This window comes from Camelus bactrianus, chromosome 17 (assembly GCF_048773025.1).
Source record: "Camelus bactrianus isolate YW-2024 breed Bactrian camel chromosome 17, ASM4877302v1, whole genome shotgun sequence".
Lineage (NCBI taxonomy): Eukaryota > Metazoa > Chordata > Mammalia > Artiodactyla > Camelidae > Camelus > Camelus bactrianus.
This window is the reverse complement of record NC_133555.1, coordinates 38,472,444-38,490,829: the sequence shown is the minus strand read 5'-3', so window position 1 is coordinate 38,490,829 and position 18,386 is coordinate 38,472,444. Positions and strand designations below refer to the sequence as shown.

The window sequence follows — 18,386 nt, the reverse complement described above, 5'->3', positions numbered from 1 at the left end:
CTGTGTGCCTCTTTTATTTCTTTAGTAAGGCTACTGTAGGGATACATACACACACATATATATAAAATATAATCATACATGTATTTTACATATATATGTATGTATAAAATCACAGTCTACCTTAAAACAGTACTCCTTCATGTAGGATGGAACCTTACATCTCTGTACTTCAGTTTTCCTCCTCCTCTTCTTTGTACTGCTGTCATTTTTATTTTTATGTATGCATACATATTTTTGCTTTAAATAGTCTTCTTTTTAAGAGATCAAATGGGAAAAGTCTTATTTTACTGACATCTTTATCATTTCCATCACTCTTCATTCTCTTATATAAATCCACATTTTGGTATTTTCTGCCTATAGAACTTTAAAATTTCTTACAGTGCAGGTCTGCTGACAGTATATTCTGGCATCTTTTGCTTGTGTGAAATGTGTTTTTACTTCATTTGTGAAGGTTATTTTTATTGGGTATAGAATTCTAGGTTGACAGTTTTTTTGTTGCAGTTGAATTTCACACTGTTGAGTGCTGGATTTTACCTTCATGTAAAAAGTGCTGGGTTTTGTTTTGGCACACAGTTACTTGGAATCCGCTGGATCCTTTTGGGTCTTGCTTTTAGAGGACAGATCCAGAACAGTCTTTAGGGCTAATCCGATGCACCACTTTGGTAGAGTTCTCAGCACAATGCTTAAGTCTTTCCACTCTGGCTGGCGGAAGCACGCAGCATCTGCCGGGATCTGTGTAAATTCTAAGCGCTGCTCAGCCTCCTGCTTTGTGGGGTTCTTTCTCCAGCCCCACGTAGTCTTACACACGTGTACTGACCAGCATTCAGTCAAAGACTGCAGGTTCCCAGGGCTTGCTCGCCCCCTGTGCAGCGGGATGCGCCTGACTTGGGGCTACCCTTGTGCCCTGAAGTCCAGCAGGGACTGGGTTCCTCAGACTTCTGGGTCTGGTGAGGGGCAGATGCGAAGAGGAAATGGGATCTAGTCTTTCTTGAGCTAATGGGACCCAAGCACCTTGTGACTGCTGAGGAGTCATTTGTATTTTTGAGGACCCCTGACTCCCGAACACCTCACTCCCAGCAAGGCATTACAGGTTGAGAAGTCAGGAAGAGATAAAAATCCGAGTTTTGGTTCTTGTGAGTTCATGATGTCCTTGGGGAAGAAACAGGGATTTAAATTAGCACCAGGTAGCAGTTGGATGGTGACATCTCACAGGGCACTGCTGTGAGGGTCAGGAGGGTCCCAAGAAGGTGAGTCGGGGAGGGAGGAAGAGTGCAGGGGACAGAGCTGAGGGGTTGGGCAGGATTCGGGTCATCAGTCCCGTGTGAGCCACAGGGAAGAGGTGTGGACTTCGCTGAGAGGGAAGAAGCCACTGTTCTTCCTGACTCCTCCATCCCTTCACAGGGACTCAGCATTTCTGGCTTGGAAAACTGGAGGGCTGGGGGGGAGTGCTGGAAAGAGCATTGCCGGGCGGAACATCAGCTTTCGGATGGGAACGAGATAGATTCGCTGTCGCACTGCGTCCGGTCTGTCGTCCCCCAGGGCCCCTGCCCAGAAGGGCCCTCTCTTGGCTTATTGCTCTGCTCTTAGTTGGTTGTCTTGAAATTCCTGGTAAGTTTTGAACAAAGGCACTCTATTTTCATTTTGCACTGGGCCCGCAGGTTGTGCACCTGGCCGAGGGGTCCCTCTGTAGAGCTTCTTCCGCAGGTCTGGAGGAGTGAGCTCGGCCGTGAGGATGGGCGCTTCAGCGAGAGCAGAGGCCGAGAGCAGCCAAGGCCAGAGACAGAAGCCCGGGCCACCTCCAGTGTAGGGGCGAGGAGTGGAGGCCACAGAGCGGGAGAGCAGCAGGTGAGTGGATGAGCTCCAAGGGCGAGAACAAGAGGAGGAAGCTCTCTGAGAGGCGGCGGGAGAGGGAGGGGGGCATCACAGATAGCGCCACCCCAAGGAAGGCACGGGCAGGCGGGCGCGTGGCCCTGCTTCCCTGTGGGGGTATGAGGCTCAGAAAGGTGCAAGGCGCACTGCTGATCTGACCCGAGCCCCCTCCTCAGGTTGCCCACCTGGATGGGGAGAGGTGGGACAGTGGCTGACGCTTGACCTTCCAGCCTTCCAGAGGGCTGGGCAAAGCGGTATTACAGCATCAGGCTATGAGGTCCACTGAACCGCACTGTGGCCCCTACATAACCAGTGTCTGTGCATCTCATTGCCTTTCTAGTACCGAGAAGTTCCGAATTCCGCGACAACTCTGGTCCTGAGGGGTGCGGACATGTAGATGAGACCAGGTCAGGGTGCTCATTACAGCTCGTGATGAGAAGGCATTTGGAGTCAGGGGCTGAGACCTGGTGTCGCAACACGTCCCAAGGAGTTCCAGCGTGCTGGCGCTCCCCTGGGCTGGAGGGCTGCTCCCTGGGACCCGTTGTTCGGGAGCCAACTGGGATTGAGGAAGCGTCTGTCAGCCCCAGGCTGCCTGTGGTCTGTTAGGAATCAGTACCTCAGTGTCCTGTAGGAAGCACAGCAAAAACCTGGGTCAGTGGACACACGGCTTAGGCGGGAGTTGGTACATTGTTGGGTCATTTCGGGTCATTAATGCAGATCGCACCCTGTATCCTTCCTTCAGTTGTCGCCCAAATGCCAGGGCTCATCCAGGGCATGGGCAGGGCGCCCTGGTCGGCGGGCAGTTGGGCAGGTCCTGGAAGGCAGTCAGTACTGCGCTTGGTCTCCCCGTTTATTTAGCTGACTCCGTCTGCGAAGGACAAGCCCTGTGGTGCTGGTATTAGGCCTTGTGTTCTGGGATTGGAGGGGCAGAGATCACTGTAAGCGGCTCTTCGGCCTCCCTTAGGGTGGGGACATACTTGCTTTCTGGTTTTCTAGCCAGACAGCTATGTAAAGGGCGGTGTGTATCTGCATCTGCACTGCTGAGTTGCCCTCTGGTTCACTGTCCAGCACTTTGACGCTTTTCCTGGTACTGAGCGAATGATGGGCTGTAAGCTCTTCATGCCTCGGGCTGGTTGTGCAGGCCTGTGTCTGCTGCACGCATGCAGGGGTGGGGGTGTTTGTCTCCCCCCCGGGGGTCAGCAGACCTGGACTTACCCGGCTCCGCGCTGTCTGCATCCTCCTGCCTGGGCCGAGGTGCTCTCGGGTGCGAACGGGAGACCACAGCTTGTAGTGGGAGGAGCCATGTGAGCCTGACACCGCGGTGACTTCCCCGTCCCGAGAGGAAGCTCACCAGCACTGTGAAAGGTCCAGAGAGGTGGCCACGTGTCATCAGTGTGATCTGTGCCATGGGCTCAAGGGAAAATGCCATTATTCCTCTTTTACTTCAGCTGATCCCTAATGACAGCAGGAAGCCCAGCGTCTCCGATCGGGGGAGATGCAGTCATCCAGTGCCAGGCATTGAGGGAACTGGAAAGACTCTTTGGTCCTGCACCCTGTTGCTGCTCTGCCCCGGATCCTCTTCAGGCCCAGGGGTGCTTGTCGGCTGCGTGGGGGTGGTCCTTGTTGCTCCAAGTCCCTGCCAGACCTTGGTGACAAGGCAGCTGGAGGGTGAGGGGGGAGGAGGCTGGCTCTGCAGGGCCTTTAGCATCAGCTCCTTCCCGAGAGAAAGCAGCAAGCCCTGTATCCCCGCCGTTCTCAAACTCCAGCGTGACAGCGTCCACTGCAGGCATCCTCAAAGATGCAGTCTCAGACCAAACTGCCAAAACCCTGTTCCTCAGACCCGGGTGGTGGTGCCCGTGCGTCTGCATTGAACGAGGTCCAGGTGATTCTTTCCGGGGCATCTGTGGCCACACTCTGAGGCCCTGTAGCAACAGGCCTCACCCTGATGCAGGCCTGGGGCCCCAGCTACCTCAAAAGACCTAATTTTGACTCTTAAAAAGTTGGGGTGAGCAGTGTCCCACACCCTTCCCAGGTCCCTGCTTTTGCAGAGATGAGGAGACCGCAAGTGGGCCTCTTGACCAGGGGAAGCACCTTCTCCCCTCTGGAGAAGCTGCAGCCCCACGTGGTGGTGATGCCAGGGTCGTCCCAGCCTGAAGGAGACTCCTGAGGACACAGGCGCCCTGGCAGTGGGCCCGCATTTGTCTCTGCTGCAGGCCCTGGTGGCCCCGGGAGGTGCTGGACGCTCCAGCTTCTATCAGGTCCTTTTTCTTCAGGCCCCCCTAGGGCGGGGCATGGCGGCGCCGAGGGAAGTCCTCTGACTTGGCTGACCAGCAAGAAACGCGCCAGGCCTGTTACCGGCTGTCTGCCTGGTGCCAGGAGCTGTCCTTGCGGGGCCTTGGGTCAAGCTGGGTTAGGAAAAGTCTGGACCCCAGGGCTCTGGTTCTGTGGCCTCGGGTGGCCTTCCTCCTTCTCAGTGCCAGTTTCCTGCTGGAAGGAGAGTGGGAGCTCAGGGCTCAGGGCTGACGAGAGAGCTGGGGCCGCAGTGGTGCAGGCCGGTGAGCTCCACCCTGGCAGACGTGGGCCACACTGCTGTGAGAACTTGGGGAAGTCACTTAAGCCCCCGTGCCTCAGTTTTCTCATCTGTGAAATAGGGACAACATGAGGAAACTGAGGCTCAGAGGGCATATTAAGGAGGGCAGTGGGCTCCTCGCCGCCCCCTTCATTGTAGGGCTGGGTATTCCTGGCCATTTGTTTCTAGTTCCCTCCCAAAAGCCTGTAAGAAAGATCTGTTATCAAGTCTGAGCTTTGGAGCCACTGCAGGGGATAAGTCAGTGTGGCCACCAGGAGGGAGACAACGTTCACTGCCTGTTCCCACCCCTGCCTGAGGCCACAGCCCCAGTGGCAGGATCTGCCAGCAGAGACCCAGGCCTGACCATAGACAGCAAGGGGGCGTCTGGGTGGGGGATCTGCAGGCCCAGCCTGGCCCCAGGGGGCCCAGTGAATGTCAGGGGGAACAGAGTGAAATGTAATGCTGGTGAGAGGAGAATTGGGCTGAGAAGTAGAGTGGGCCAGGGCCTGCTGGTGATCTGGGAGCTTGGTGCCAGTTTGTTATCTCATGGCTGGAGAGAGGGGAGTTGAAGGAAGGGTGACAGGCAAGGAGCCGGGCTGTGGCCTGGCCCTGCCTGCAGCCTCAGGTGTGCAGCTGGAGGAGCCACCCTGCCCCCGAGAGGGTCCCCCCTAGCAAGGGCCACCTGCGTGACTGCACACGCCCCTCTGGGACCCTTCCAGCAGGGCCAGCTTGCGCAGGAATTGGCAACATCGCCTCCCTGTCTCCAGCTCTCCCTGGGTGGCCGAGGCTCTTCTCCCGGACATGCTCATGCAGCTCCCACCATCCTCAAGAGCTGTCGCGCTTGGGTCCAAAGACCCAGGTTCACCAGTGTGGGCAGGGCCTCACATGCCCTCTGAGAGCCGAGGGGGCTGTGTGCACAGGATGCTCTGGATTCCTGTCCGGCTGCCCCCTGCCTGGTCCAAGATGGTGCCGCCTCTGTCTCCTCCTGGTGCTGTTTGTCTTTGCTCCTTTTCTTACCCAGGCTTGGGCTCTTGCCTCTGGAGTCCTTATCTGTTCAAGGTTGGTGGGTGCCTCCAGCTCTTGTCAACGCTGGGGTTTGGGAAGGCTGGTTAGGAATGAGAAGAGGGCTCTCCCCCAGCTGGAGTCCTTGGGGTGTCCCGGAGAACTGGGGGAGCAGCCCAGGGACCTCCTGTGGGTGACCACAGAGGCTGGAGGCAGTACAGAGGGGGTGGGGGGGTGCCACAAGGACCCCAGCCCAGCAGGGCAGTGGAGTGGGTTGGATCTGAGGCTGAGGTGAGGCCAGAAGAGGAGGACAGGGACCGAGTCCGGGCCGATGCAGTGCAGGGAGCAGGTGGAGGGGAGTGGTGCCAGGAGATGACAGTGGCCACATGGGCTGAGGGGCCACCCTCTTCAAGCACGTGAGGCCAGTGTGTGTGCCGTGCAGTGGGTCAGTGTCATCCTGCATGGCTCCCTCAGTTCAGTTAAGGTGACAAGGGACTACAAAATGTGAAGCCATGAAGGACACCTTGGTTCCTTCCAGCCCTGACCCTGGGCACCAGCAATGAGCCGGATGCCACCAACTTCAAGCACTGGGACACAAAGAGCAGCTCTGCGGGCCAAGTGGGTCAACGCAGCCTTCTCTTCCCGCCAGCCTCTCTCCTGATGCCACCTGACTGGTTCCCATGTCTGTCTTCCTCCTGCCTGTGACCCAGGGACCAACCCCACTGGAGGTGAGTCCTGCTGGTCCAGGCCAACCTCAGGGGTCCCAAGTTCCCTCTGCATGACTGGCTTAGTCCTGGCTAAGTGCTGTGGTTCTGTGGGGTCAGACCGAGGAAGGGCAGGGGGAGGCTTCTGGGAGAGACAGTCCTGGGTGCAGGGAACCCAAGGCCTGGACTGTCGCAAGGCGAGGAGGGCCAGCCTGGAGAGGCTGCTGGCTCAGAGGAGGCTGTGAGCCCGCGAGTGGGGAGAGGAGCTGATGGGGGTTCACATCGGAACCACTGCCTCACCTAACTACTCATGTGACTGGTCCCCAGAGCTGACTCCGGGGGGCATCAAAGAGCCGGGTCCAAGGACCCCAACTGAACGTTCTCCTTTCCAGCAAATGGAGGCTCCAGGCTGGGGTGGCGAGGAAGCTCTTGGGGGCTCAGGGTTGAGGACTAGAAAGGGGGCTACCATTCCCTGGTGTTCTAAAACATGAGCATGTTCTAGAAAGTATTAGGCATCGCACAGCCACTGAGCGCTGGTGCCACGGAGGAGAGGGGGGCAGAGGGCACAGATGTCCACACTGGCAAAGACGGTGGTCTGGCAGGACCCACTGAGCAACCCCGCGTGGCAGACGGGAGAGTCGAGGCTTCTTAAAATACACCCGCTGGAGCGGTCCTGCTGCGGCCGCCCCCTCCCTTGACGTGTAGGGCAGGATCAGGGCACCTCAGCCCCTGCCAGGCTCCCCAGGCGGGCCGCGGCATGGGGGGGGGGCAGGGGCTGGCTGTTTCCTGAGGCACTTTGAACAGCTGACAGGAAAAGGAAGCCCTGCCTTCTGGGGTAGAGCCACATGCCCAGAAGGCTGTGCCCAGAGGGCTGTACCCAGTGGGCCGGGGCTGTTGTGCTCAGCCAGGGACGGGAAGCACCAGGAGAAAGGCTGGCCTCCCCCGCAGGGGTGGGCCCTGCCGGGCACCCTAGGGTCAGATCCCGCGGCAGCAGAACCTCCAGAGAACTGTTGGGGCTTCGCTGCAAGCTTTGGAAGCCACCTGGCCCTCAGTGCCCTTCACGGCCGGTTCAGAGCAGAGGGCCTGGCTCGGCCCACAGACAGGAGGAGTCAGAGGTGCACGTGGCCTTTAATAGCTCGGCTACCGCTGCTTCTGTGACAAAGGGTCTGGTAACATTGCAAAACAGAACCAGGAAAGACGCATCTCAAGTTGTGGAGTGCTGGAAACACTGCTCCCGTCACTCACTGGGGGCTCCTGGGAGGGCACACGCCCACCCACCCCACCCCCACCCCCACCCCCGGGGTGTGCAGTCACCGTGCAGGGAACATGGGGAGCTGGTGGTCCATCCATGGGTGAGGCTGTGGCAGCAGTGGCGCCGGAGGCAGGTCAGGCAGCTGGAGTGGCGCTTGGGGACGGCCAGGACCCCGCAGAGCTTTCTGGCCAGGTTCCCCGTCCACCTACACTCAGGGCGCCTTTTCTTTCTCACCTTCCCTCCATTCCTCCTTCAGGTTCTCGGTTGCGAGCTTTACCTGCTGTCGAGAGAACACAGGACACAGGTGAGCTGTGCAAGCCTGGGTGGTGGCACCTCGTCTGAGGGAGACATGGGACAGCACGTTCCCTTAGCTCCATCCAAGTGCACGTTGGCCCCCAAGAAGCTGTGACCTCTGACACTGCCCGAGGCTCCCTGGGAGTCCAGAGTCCCCATTTCTGACCCAGAGGAGACGGGAAACGGTAAACGTGAGTGGAAATGTGTTGGGTGAGCCCAGACCAACGGGGATGTTAAAGATACTGAAATGAGAAGCGGCTGGCATCTCTTCCTCCCTGGACCTCCAGGGGTGAGGGACGGGCGGACAGAGCTGGAGGTCTGAAGCACTGACGGTGGGGCCCAGTCCTTGCTCTGCTCCTGCAGAGAGTGACCTTGGAAATGTGCCCACTCTAAGCCTCAGTGTCACAACTGCACAGTGGATGCCACGGTGCACTTTCTGCAGGGTGGTGGTGGGGGTTACTGTACGGGAGTCCCTGGCCCAGAGCAGATGCTCTGTTCATCAGACATTTTGACCAGGCCTTTGTCTCAATAGCCACATCCAGTACCATTGCAGACATCCTACGAAGGCTCAGATGGAGGTGACAGAAGGAAGGAGCCGGCACCTGAGATTAAGGCCTGGTGGGCAGGAGTCCTGCTGCTCCAGTCCCGGGCCTCGCCAGCAGGGCCCCACCACCTCCATCCCATGGGTGCTGGAAAACGTGAGTACAGCTTTGCCCTAATTACTGAATCACTGAATGACTCCTTTGGAATTTGGCTTAAAGCACACACAATTGTTGATAAGAGCTACTTACTTAGGGGAAGAACACAACTCTGAGCACAAACACTGTGGCATTCAGAGCGCCTGCACACGGACCATAGATGCAAAGGCGCTGCCTCCTGCTTAAACCCGCTCTCCTCTTTCAGGCTCCTTTAGACCTGCAGTATCTTGGGAGAACCCCCCACCTTTACTCCAGACAGTCCTCATCTTCTGAGGCTGCTGTGTCTTCCCCAGGGCGGCTAGAGGTGGACTCCTGGAAGCCGAGCTTGGGGAGGGACCTGCCTCGCCCTTGCCCGTCCGGGGTTCAGGGGCTGACTTTGTGCTGGGTGGGGTGGGCTCTGCCTGCAGGGAGCCAGCATCTCGGCTTGGAGTGGGCATGAGAGCTGTCGGGGGCCTGGGTCATGCCTGTCCGAGTGACCCACGGCAGAAAGGCCGGTGCAGACTGTGATTGAGTTCAGAAACCTGGGGACGTGGAACGGCCAGGCCCTCCGAGTCTCCCCGGAAGTTTTTTCCATCTACTCCCTTTTCCATTAGTAATGTTTCCTTTCCTCTCATGAGCCCACTTTTGATTTAACAATCCCCAAAGAAGCCTTTTTTTTTTTTTAATGGAGATAATGTTGCTTACCCCCACCCCACCCTCTAGGCAGAGTAGCTAAAGAGAAGCAGCCTGGGCCCTGTGGGGACGGCGGTGCTGGGCTCCATCCACCCCGGCACCCTCAGCCCGAGCCCACACTGTGGCCTGGAAGGGGTCGGCTCCTCACAGCCCGCGACTTCAGCTTGCTTATTTGTGAAAGATGGCGGAGAACATCTCAGAGACTCCCACCTCTCCCTGCCTGGGCCAAGCCCCCGACCTTGGGTCTGAGAGAAGAGTGAGACAGGTCACCGGGGGCTGAGTTGTTCAGGGAAGAGAGCCCATGAGACGGCGGCCTCTCCCGGGAGGCCTGCCGGCAAGGGCCTCCCCCTCCGTAGCCACACACACAGATGGGGGGCCTACAGGGCTCCTTTGGCTCAAAACCCACTGAATCAGAACTCACTTTGATTTTTCCTCACCATGTGGAGGAGGAAAATGTGGCTAAAGATTCTGTGACAAACTAGGGATATTTTATCATCATGATGGTGCTAGTTTAGTTAAATGTATTTAGCTTTTAACTTCTTACAGTTACTTGTCAAATCAGGAAATAGATTCATGTTCTGTCCGTGCACCCACCCCCCCACCGCCACCAGCAGCCCAGCGCTTTGGCTTTTCCTTAGCGACTCTTGTTGGAGGGGGTGGTGGTGGGGAAGCAACATTATCTCCTTAAAAAAAACAAAACAAAAACTGGCTTCTTTGGGGATTCTTGAAACCTTATAAAAATATAAGCAGGGTAATAGTGTTGACTTCTTCCCCATATAAAGCATCAGAATGGAGAGAGAATGAAATTTCCCTCAACTCATGACTCGTTAAAACACTCATGCTCCAAACTTCTTTTAAAAGCAGAGACTGATTTTTGGCATCATTATGAATAATGATTATACAGGAGACCCTGAAGGTTTGTGGCAATGCTGTGTTGAGCAAGTCTATCGGCGCCATTTCTCCAACAGCATTATTTTTTTTTGTTTTTTTAGATACAGTGCCATTGCACACTTCATAGACAATGGTCTTTTATATGCCTTGGGAAACCAAAAATTCATGTGATGCAATATCTGCTTCATTGCAGTGGTCTGGAATCAAACCTGCAGTATCTCTGAGGTCTGCCTGTAATAGGAACCTAATAACTAAGTGTGTTCACCAAACCTGCAGCCTAATGTGAAGGGTACGTACCTGGCTCCCCTTTCCCTGTGGAGAAGTACAGACATGCTTCCCACAGTCCTCAGACGGCACTTCACCCTCCCAGGTTTGTAGCAGGGAGGGCCCACAACCAGGTTTGGGATCCTTCTCTTCACATTATTGCCCAGTTTTCAACCTGTCAGCAACTACTCCATTACTCCTTCCCCCAAAGCAACCACCACCTACAGAAGGACTCTATCTGGGCAGCTCTTGGCTGAGGACAGAAAGAGCCTGAGCCTGAAAGATTCATCTCTCCCTGTTTACTGGAGGCCTCCAGGCTCTCTAAGGGCAGAGCTCAGGGGCTGGGATCTCGGGCCATTTCAGTTCAGCAATGGGGCACCTGCTCCCCGAGGCCCACTAGCCTCAGGTGCACACTCCTTGATGACAGAGCACTGCAGTCACCCAGCCCTCCTTCCCCACCCGCCTCCGTGCTGATGGAGGAAACTCAGGGGCCCAGGACGGCCGCCAAATTGTCCGCTTGGTCCCAGCGGGAATCCAGGACTCCTCTAACAAGGTCCAGACCCGGCTCACCCAGCCAGTGAGATTTGGTGTCCGCAAGCTCATTAACTGTGCGAGCTGACCCTGGGGAAGGTAAACGTCTGTTCAACTTAAAAAAAGAAAAAAATTAATGTCTACTTCTTACGTCATCTTTTGGCAGGAGGAGACTAAGATGGTGGGGACAGAAGGATGTGGAGCTCGTCCCCCCCCCCCCCACAAACACATCAAAAATACAACGACAGCTGGAACAAGTCTCACAGAAGATACACAACTAAAGCTGCAAGACCCCCATGTAACCGGGTAGGACTAAAGGAAAAGGGGGGTGGCACCTGTGCCCTGGAGGGAGCCCCTTCACCAGCAGGGAGACCAGCCTGGACAGAGAGGGGGCATCAGGGGCTGGGAGGAGAGCCCAGCAGCCGCTCTGAGACGGGGGGACAGAGAGACTCCAAGTGGCTTAAAAACTTATGACACCATAAAACTCCTAGAAGAGAACACATGCACAGTGTTCTCTGACATAAATCACAGTAATATGTCTGTAGTTCAGTCTCCCAAGGCAATAGAAATAAAGGCAAAAAGAAACAAATGGGACCTAAATTTATAAGCTTTTTGCACAACAAAGGAAACCATAAACAAAACGGAAAGACGACCTATGAACTGGGGGAAAATAATTACAAACGATGTGACTGACAGGGGCTTAATTTCCAAAATATGGACAGCTCATACAACTCAATATCCAAAGAACAAATAACCCTATCAAAAGGTGGGCAGAAGACCTAAATAGACATTTCTCCAAAGGAGACATACAGATAGCCAACAGGCACATGAAAAGATGCTCCACAACATTAATTAGCAGAGGAATGCAAGTCAAAACCACAACGGGGTATCACCTCACACCAGTCAGAATGGCCATCATCAAAAAGTCTACAAATAATAAAGGCTGGCGAGAGTGTGCAGAAAAGGGAGCCCTTCTGCACTGTTGGTGGGAATGTAGTTTGGTGCAGCCACTATGGAGGACAGCATGATGATTCCTCAAAAAACTAAAAATAGACTTAACTTGTGATCCAGCAATCTCACTCCTGGGCATATATCCAGAGGGAACCCTAATTTGAAAAGATACATGCACCCCAACATTCATAGCAGCACTATATACAATAGCCAAGACCTGGGAACAATCTAATCCACAGATGACTGGATAAAGATGTGTGTGTGTGTATACACACAAATATACACAATGGAATAATATTCAGCCATAAAAAGAATGAAATAATGCCATTTGCAGCAACATGGATGGACCTAGAGATCACTATACAAAATAAGCCAGAAAGAGAAAGAAAAATACCATATGATGTCACTTATATGTGGAATCTAAAAAAAATAATACAGATCATCTTATTTACAAAACAGAAAGACTCTCAGACATAGAAAACAAACAAGATTACCAAAGGGGAAGGGGGGGGATAAATTAGGACTATGGGATTAATAGATACACACCACTAATATATAAAATAAACAAGAAGGATCTACTGGATAGCATAGGGAAATACTACCTTGTAATAACCTATAATGGAAAAGAATCTGAAGCTGTACACCTGAAATGAACACAATCTTGTGAATCAACTGTAGTTTAATAAAATTTAAAAAAAACTTAAAAAATCATCTTTTGAGCCCTGCGTTCTTTGCACATTTGAGTTTCTGAGCAAAATGTCCAAAAGCAAAAGTTAAAGGTATTTCAAAAGAAGACCTCACAGGTATCTTGAGAATGCAAATTACTTCCAATGGCGAGTGCGGGGCCCGCAGAAGCCAGAGGCTTGCGTCCCCGCCACGTGCATTACCTGCGTCGGGGCGAGACAGTCACTGTGTGTATCGGCCAGCGCCACGGGCATGAGGTTCCACAGGTGGGTGAAAGGCACTGAACACTAACAAAAAAATGACAAAGCGAAACTGAGGAGAGAGCAAGCGAGCCACCTCCCTGGATTTGGGAAACTTTATTGCGAACAAGAAGCCCTCACTGGAGCTGCTCTTGCCTCTGTCCTTTCACCCTCCACCAGCGGGTGTGACAGCTTCTCCAGCCTAAATGCCATCTCTCCTGTTCATCCCAAATCCACACGAAATCACTAAGCGCTAAGCGTCACAGACCCTTCCTCGGGCACCAGCGCCTCAGCGTGGGATGGACACGCTCCTACGGGCAGTGCCCCTGGGCCCCCGGGCGTCATACGTGCTCCTCTGCGCCAACTTCCTGGGAACCTTGGCTGCCGGCCTCCCCGCCTCCCTGTTTCCCGCATGTCTAATTGTGCTTGTATGTCGAAACCTCCTTTCCCCTCCTGCTGTGTGGACATATTTTTAATGTCCGTGATAGTCTTGTTACCTGCATGTAACTTAATTAACAGTGACCAACACATTACATACCAGGTGCTGTTCTAAACTATGCATATACTAAGCCATTTGCTCCTCGTAACCGCCCTATGAAAGACACCATTATCAACATTTTAATGATGAAATTGAGGCTCAGAGGGGTTGAGAAACCTGCCCAAGGCCACACAGCTCATAGAGGTTTGAGCCCAGGCCATCTGGCTCCAGAGCCTGGGCTAACTAACTTGCAGCTGCCTGGCCCTTTACCAGTGGTGCATGCCAACTCTGGGCTGGTTTTGTGCGATTATAGCATCACCCAGCTACCCACTGGGTGCACCTGTACTGTGAGATTCAGAGTCAGATGGGTCACATTGTCATCCTGTGAAGGTTTGCTTGTGTTTGGAAATTCTTGGTGAGGCTTAAATTTTGTCCTGCCCACCTCGCTCAGCTTTTCCGCTTTAGCTAAATCTCCAAACCAAGGGAGTCTGGCTTTAGAACACACCACGTTAACCCCATCCTGACCTGTAAGCACAAATGTAAATAAGCAAGATTTTAAAAGTTGCTTGGAATTCTGGAAAGGAAGTTTAGGAGTTAATTAAAAAACCAACCAACCAGAAACCCGTGAGAGTGTGCTTTAAAGAAAGGGTTCTAAAAATGCTCAATATCGCAAATTATCAGAGAAATGCAAACCAAAACTACAATGAGGTATCACCTCACACCAGTCAGAATGGCCGTCATTCCAAAGTCCACAAATGGTAAATGCTGGAGAGGCTGTGGAGAAAAGGGAACCCTCCTGCACTGTTGGTGGGAATGCAGTTTGGTGCAGTCACTGTGGAAAACAGTCTGGAGATTCCTCCAAAGACTAAAAATAGACTTACTGTATGATCCAGCAGTCCCACTCCTGGGCACATATCCAGAGGGAACCTTAATTCAAAAAGACACCTGCACCCCAATGTTCATAGCAGCAGCATTATTTACAATAGCCAAGACATGGAAACAACTAAATGTCCATGGACAGATGACTGGATAAAGAAGTTGTGCTGTATTTATACAATGGAATACTACTCAACCATAAAATGTAATAAAATAATGCCATTTCCAGCAATATGGACGGACCTGGAGAACGTCATTCTGAGTGAAGCCAGAAAGCGAAGGAAAAATACTATATGATATCACTTTTATGTGGAATCTAAAAAAAAGACAAACTTATTTACATAACAGAAACAGACTCACAGACGTAGAAAACAAACTTATGGTTACCAGGGAGGGAAGGGGGTGGAAAGGGATAAATTGGGAGTTTGAGATTTGCAGATACTACTATATATAAAACAGATGAACAGGTTCATACTGTATATCACAAGGAACCATATTCAATATCTAATTGTAACTTATGGTGAAAAAAATATGAAAATGAATATGTATATTCATGTATCACTGAGTATTATGCTGTACACCAGAAATCGACACATTGTAGACTGACTACTTCAATAAAAATACACTAAAAAAAAAAAGGCTTCTAAGGTGCATAAGAACCTGTGGGAAATGTGGTGGGACAGTCAGTTGGCAGAATCACAAGTGCTCGAACAGCTAAAACACACAAAAGGCGGCCAGTGATGGACAAACTGCTTACAAGAGCATCTCCAAGGGAGGGAAACAAAGAATGAGCCAACCTCAGTCTGGCGGCGAAGTGCCAGAGTAGAAATGTTCATAAATTGTCCAGGAACAAGAAAGGTTAAGAGAAGCGACGTCTCCTTTTCTAGACGAGGAAAGAAAACTGCTAACAGATGCTGCCTAAGAGGTGGCTGAGTCCAGATACGAAGAGTGGACAAGAAGAATACTCTGCCCCCAAATCAGAGGACCAGTGACTAAGTTTCTTTCAAAAACTGACTTTTTAAATGACGTCATTCACTGCAGTAACTAGATTCTTAGATACGACGTTATTCTGCAAACTGAGATGCGGTCCTGGGCTGTTTATCAGAAGAGAGAGGTAGACAGTCTGATGTTATACTGACACACCCAGTGATGCTGCCAGGACATTAACCCAGTGGCTCAGATCATCCAGATGACCAACAGCATCTGGTCTGCAGGAGGCACTTCCTGGACAAGCCTTTCCTAGCATCACATACTCAGGAACTAGCCCCATCTTGATCTGAACACAGCCAGTGGCCTGGGAGGAGGGGAGCACCACACCTGCAAGATCTCCCTCCCTTCCTGCCTGGGAGCCAAGGACGGGGGCAGCGTTCTTCTCCCACAGCCCGAGTCTGCCGAGGCCAGGGAGCCCCATGTGCAGCACACTGGTCACTAGGGTCCCTTGGGAGCTGAGACCAGAGAGGTCTGTGACCAGCCACGGCCAAGACAATGGTCTGGTCAACCCTCATCTTCATTGTGGGTCCTAAGTTGATAGCTAGGGACACCCCAGGGCTCACGGTTCAGGCTGGGGGGCTGGGTGTGGTCGCAAAGGATAATGGACGCCGGGACAAGGGGCTGCGCCAAGGAACACCCCCCATCAGGCTCCTCCAATGAGTCCCAAGTGGCGGAGAGTGAGGGGATGCAATCTCCCTGTGGCATGAAAAACAGACCCAGGGTTTAGAAAACAGAAGGCTGAGGCAAAGAGGCCACCAAACTAAACGTAGGAGACAGTCCACTGCCCACACCAGGGCTTCAACCAGAGTGTTTTTAGATTTAAAATAAACATTTTTCTTAAATTTCAATGGGGAATAGTGTCTAATCTAAGAAGACACTGAAGGTCACTGCAACAAGCAGGAGACTGGGCGCGGCTGTGCCCACAGCGTCTGCACCCCTTTCTGGGCGCCCACCCTGTGCAGGCACGAGAAGGGGGGGCCCTGCCCCTGCAGAGGGGCTCCCGCCTGCAGAAACACCTCCCCCATCACCGAAGAGCGGGGCCGGGGGGACCCTGTAAAGTGCAGGCATGACTTTGGGACGCAGAGAAAGCACAGGAGTGTCCCCTCGTCCTTGGGATCGTCCCAGGCAGCGCTGGGTTCTCCCCGCCTACACAGGGGATGGCTCTTTGACAAAGGCAAACATCTATCTTCTCCGTTCATGTCATCTAATATCTCAAAATCAATATTATGACTAAAACCAAGCCCAGAATTACAATATGGACTATGATTTTTAAAACCCCATGTTACCTCCACTGCCTGAGAGAGTAACACACACCCTCCAGCCGTGGGGTGGACCCCGACCCCTGGCGGGTAGGAACGGCCGCTGGGCTGCCCGTGGAGGGAGCAGAATTGCCGGCCTCGCCGCCCCTTCTGTAGAGCCTGGGTCAGGCTGGAGCCAGGAATGGCTGACTTTCTCTCAAGAAAAACACCCTGAGTGCTAGGCAGGGACTCGATCCTTCACTCTCTGGACTTCCTTTCCCTGAGAACAGCTAGTTTCCCCTCACTCCCATCTCTAAGCCTGGGTAAGCAGGACTACATCTCTCCTTTCACTTCAGTTCCCGTCACCTACCTCCCCCGGGTGTGCGGCAGGCCCTGGACCCAGCACGGACGGCTGAACGCAGGTCGACGGGACTGTCCCGGGGCCCTGAGCACACTCAGCAGTGTCTGAAATCTAGGACTGAAGTGACACGATGCCATCCCCGCTACGGACAACAGGCCGCCAAAACCCCGGGTCCCGCAGTGCTGGACCCCCTCTGCCCAGGTCAGACGTTGCAACGGGTGGAGTTAGCAATAAGTCGGATGATCTTACAGCCTGTGCCTATTTTTAATTGATTAAACATATCATACAGGCATGAAGTTCCTCCCTCACAGTGTCTGACTTTTCTAGGAAGATGCCCTTCTCCCCTCTGCTCCTGCAGACAAGGGAAACTGTCCTGTGCTCTCTCTGCCTTTGGAGCCCAAGGAACTGGCCTGGAGATTTGATTTGTCCAGGAAAGTTGTGATTTCAAGAATCTGCCTGTTTCTTCCAACCACTGAGAATAAGACCTGTGATCTAGAAAATGTCTGTTTAAGAAAACACCTTGCAGTTCCCCTGTTTCTGGCTGATGGTCAGCCTCCTTCCTCAGGCGATCTCAGATAGACTACAGGCTTTAAAAAAAGAGGGGAGGAAGGAAGGAAGGAGAAGAGAGAGACATCCTGACATCTTAGAGTCTCCTGAACTCTGCGGGGAGCCGGGTACCTGGCCTGAGAAACTGAGACTGTCCCTCATAGTGGTGGGAGAGGGGACCCTGCTGTGGGCTGGGCCTCTGCAGGTGGCCGGTCCTCAGGGAAGGGTTCTTTTCCTCTTTTGTGGGGACTCATGCCGCCGTGTGGTGTCTGAGCTTTGCGCTGTTTGAAAGGCTCATGTGTGTGGTGCGTGCACACGTGTGCGCAGCTCTGCTGACTCTGGGGGAAGGCGGTGAGACAGGCGGGGACAGTGCTGCCTCCACCTGCCAGGCCAGCTCCTCCGCCTGGCAGCCCCGTTCGTCCTTGTCCCCCAGGCGAGGGAAGGGGTCCATCCCACTGAGTAAGAGGTGGGGCTTTCCTAAGGGCTGCGGGGGGGGGGTCTCTGCCTGGAGGGGACTAGGCTGGCCTGGAGATAGGGGAGAAGACTGGGAACTCGGGTGCCTGATACAGTGTTGTCTTCACTGGACTCTGGGAACAGCTATATTCAGGGAGAGTGAGGGGACAGGAGGAGGTGGGAGCTGAGTTTCTAGACAGTGTTTAACAGCTGGGGCCCAGCGCGGAGCCGGGCCAAGGGAAGCAGACAGGAGATCGTGGCCTCCTCTCTCCCCAGATGTTCTAAAGAAGGCTCTGTGAGGAGGGCGGTCAGATCTGGGGCCACCAAGACATCACGTGGCTCCCCGTGGCTGCCTCGGCAGGGCCTTCAGCAGAGACGGGAGCAGTTCACTCTAGCCATGCTGTGCGACCCCGGGGACGCTGTCCTCAGGGAGGATGGCCCGGCCTTCCCCTTCCCTGGTCACCAGAGCTCTCCTGAATGCCGCTGCCCTAGCAGGGACCCCGAGGCCCGCGGTCGGCACCCCCAGAGAAGCTCCCTGCGGAGATCACTCACGCTCGGGGACACATCTGTGGGTTTCCCACTTCCCCTTTCACACTTCCTTCCAAAACTGAAGGGCCCAAACCTTTCTTAGAGAAACAGGGCCCGAAGATGCGTGTGCACAGACACACAAATGCCTGCACGAGGACGCAGCACAGCCCCACCCGTGAAGAAGAAATGGCTTTTCTGCAGACGCGGACTCTAGGTCTTTGAGAGCAAAGAGTCCAAGATCAGAGTGTGATCAGAGCACAGAGCCCGTGTGAAGGAGCTGGAGCATTGTGGTGGGA

General features: G+C 53.7%; 1 protein-coding gene and 1 long non-coding RNA gene across 9 annotated transcripts in view; one reads left to right on the top strand and one right to left on the bottom strand.

Moving 5' to 3' along the window:
* The first annotated feature begins 5,572 nt into the window (after nucleotides 1–5,572).
* LOC105061788 (uncharacterized) lies at nucleotides 5,573–12,408 on the top strand. The gene is made up of 4 exons (XR_834642.3): nucleotides 5,573–6,168; nucleotides 7,653–8,388; nucleotides 10,145–10,240; nucleotides 10,913–12,408. It is a non-coding gene; the product is annotated as an uncharacterized LOC105061788 (long non-coding RNA).
* Nucleotides 7,254–18,386, bottom strand: part of ANO10 (anoctamin 10) — a 221,950-nt gene continuing 210,817 nt past the window's right edge. For 6 of the 8 annotated variants that reach the window (XM_074345110.1, XM_074345111.1, XM_074345112.1 and 3 more), the window contains 2 exons: nucleotides 12,585–12,668; nucleotides 7,254–7,676 (listed from right to left, as the gene is read on the bottom strand). In XM_074345110.1, coding sequence (XP_074201211.1) covers nucleotides 7,608–7,676; nucleotides 12,585–12,668 — 153 coding nt within the window. In that variant the 3' untranslated portion in view covers nucleotides 7,254–7,607. The remainder of the gene's footprint in view (nucleotides 7,677–12,584; nucleotides 12,669–18,386) is intronic. The other 2 variants (XM_074345107.1, XM_074345108.1) reach the window with 1 other exon arrangement.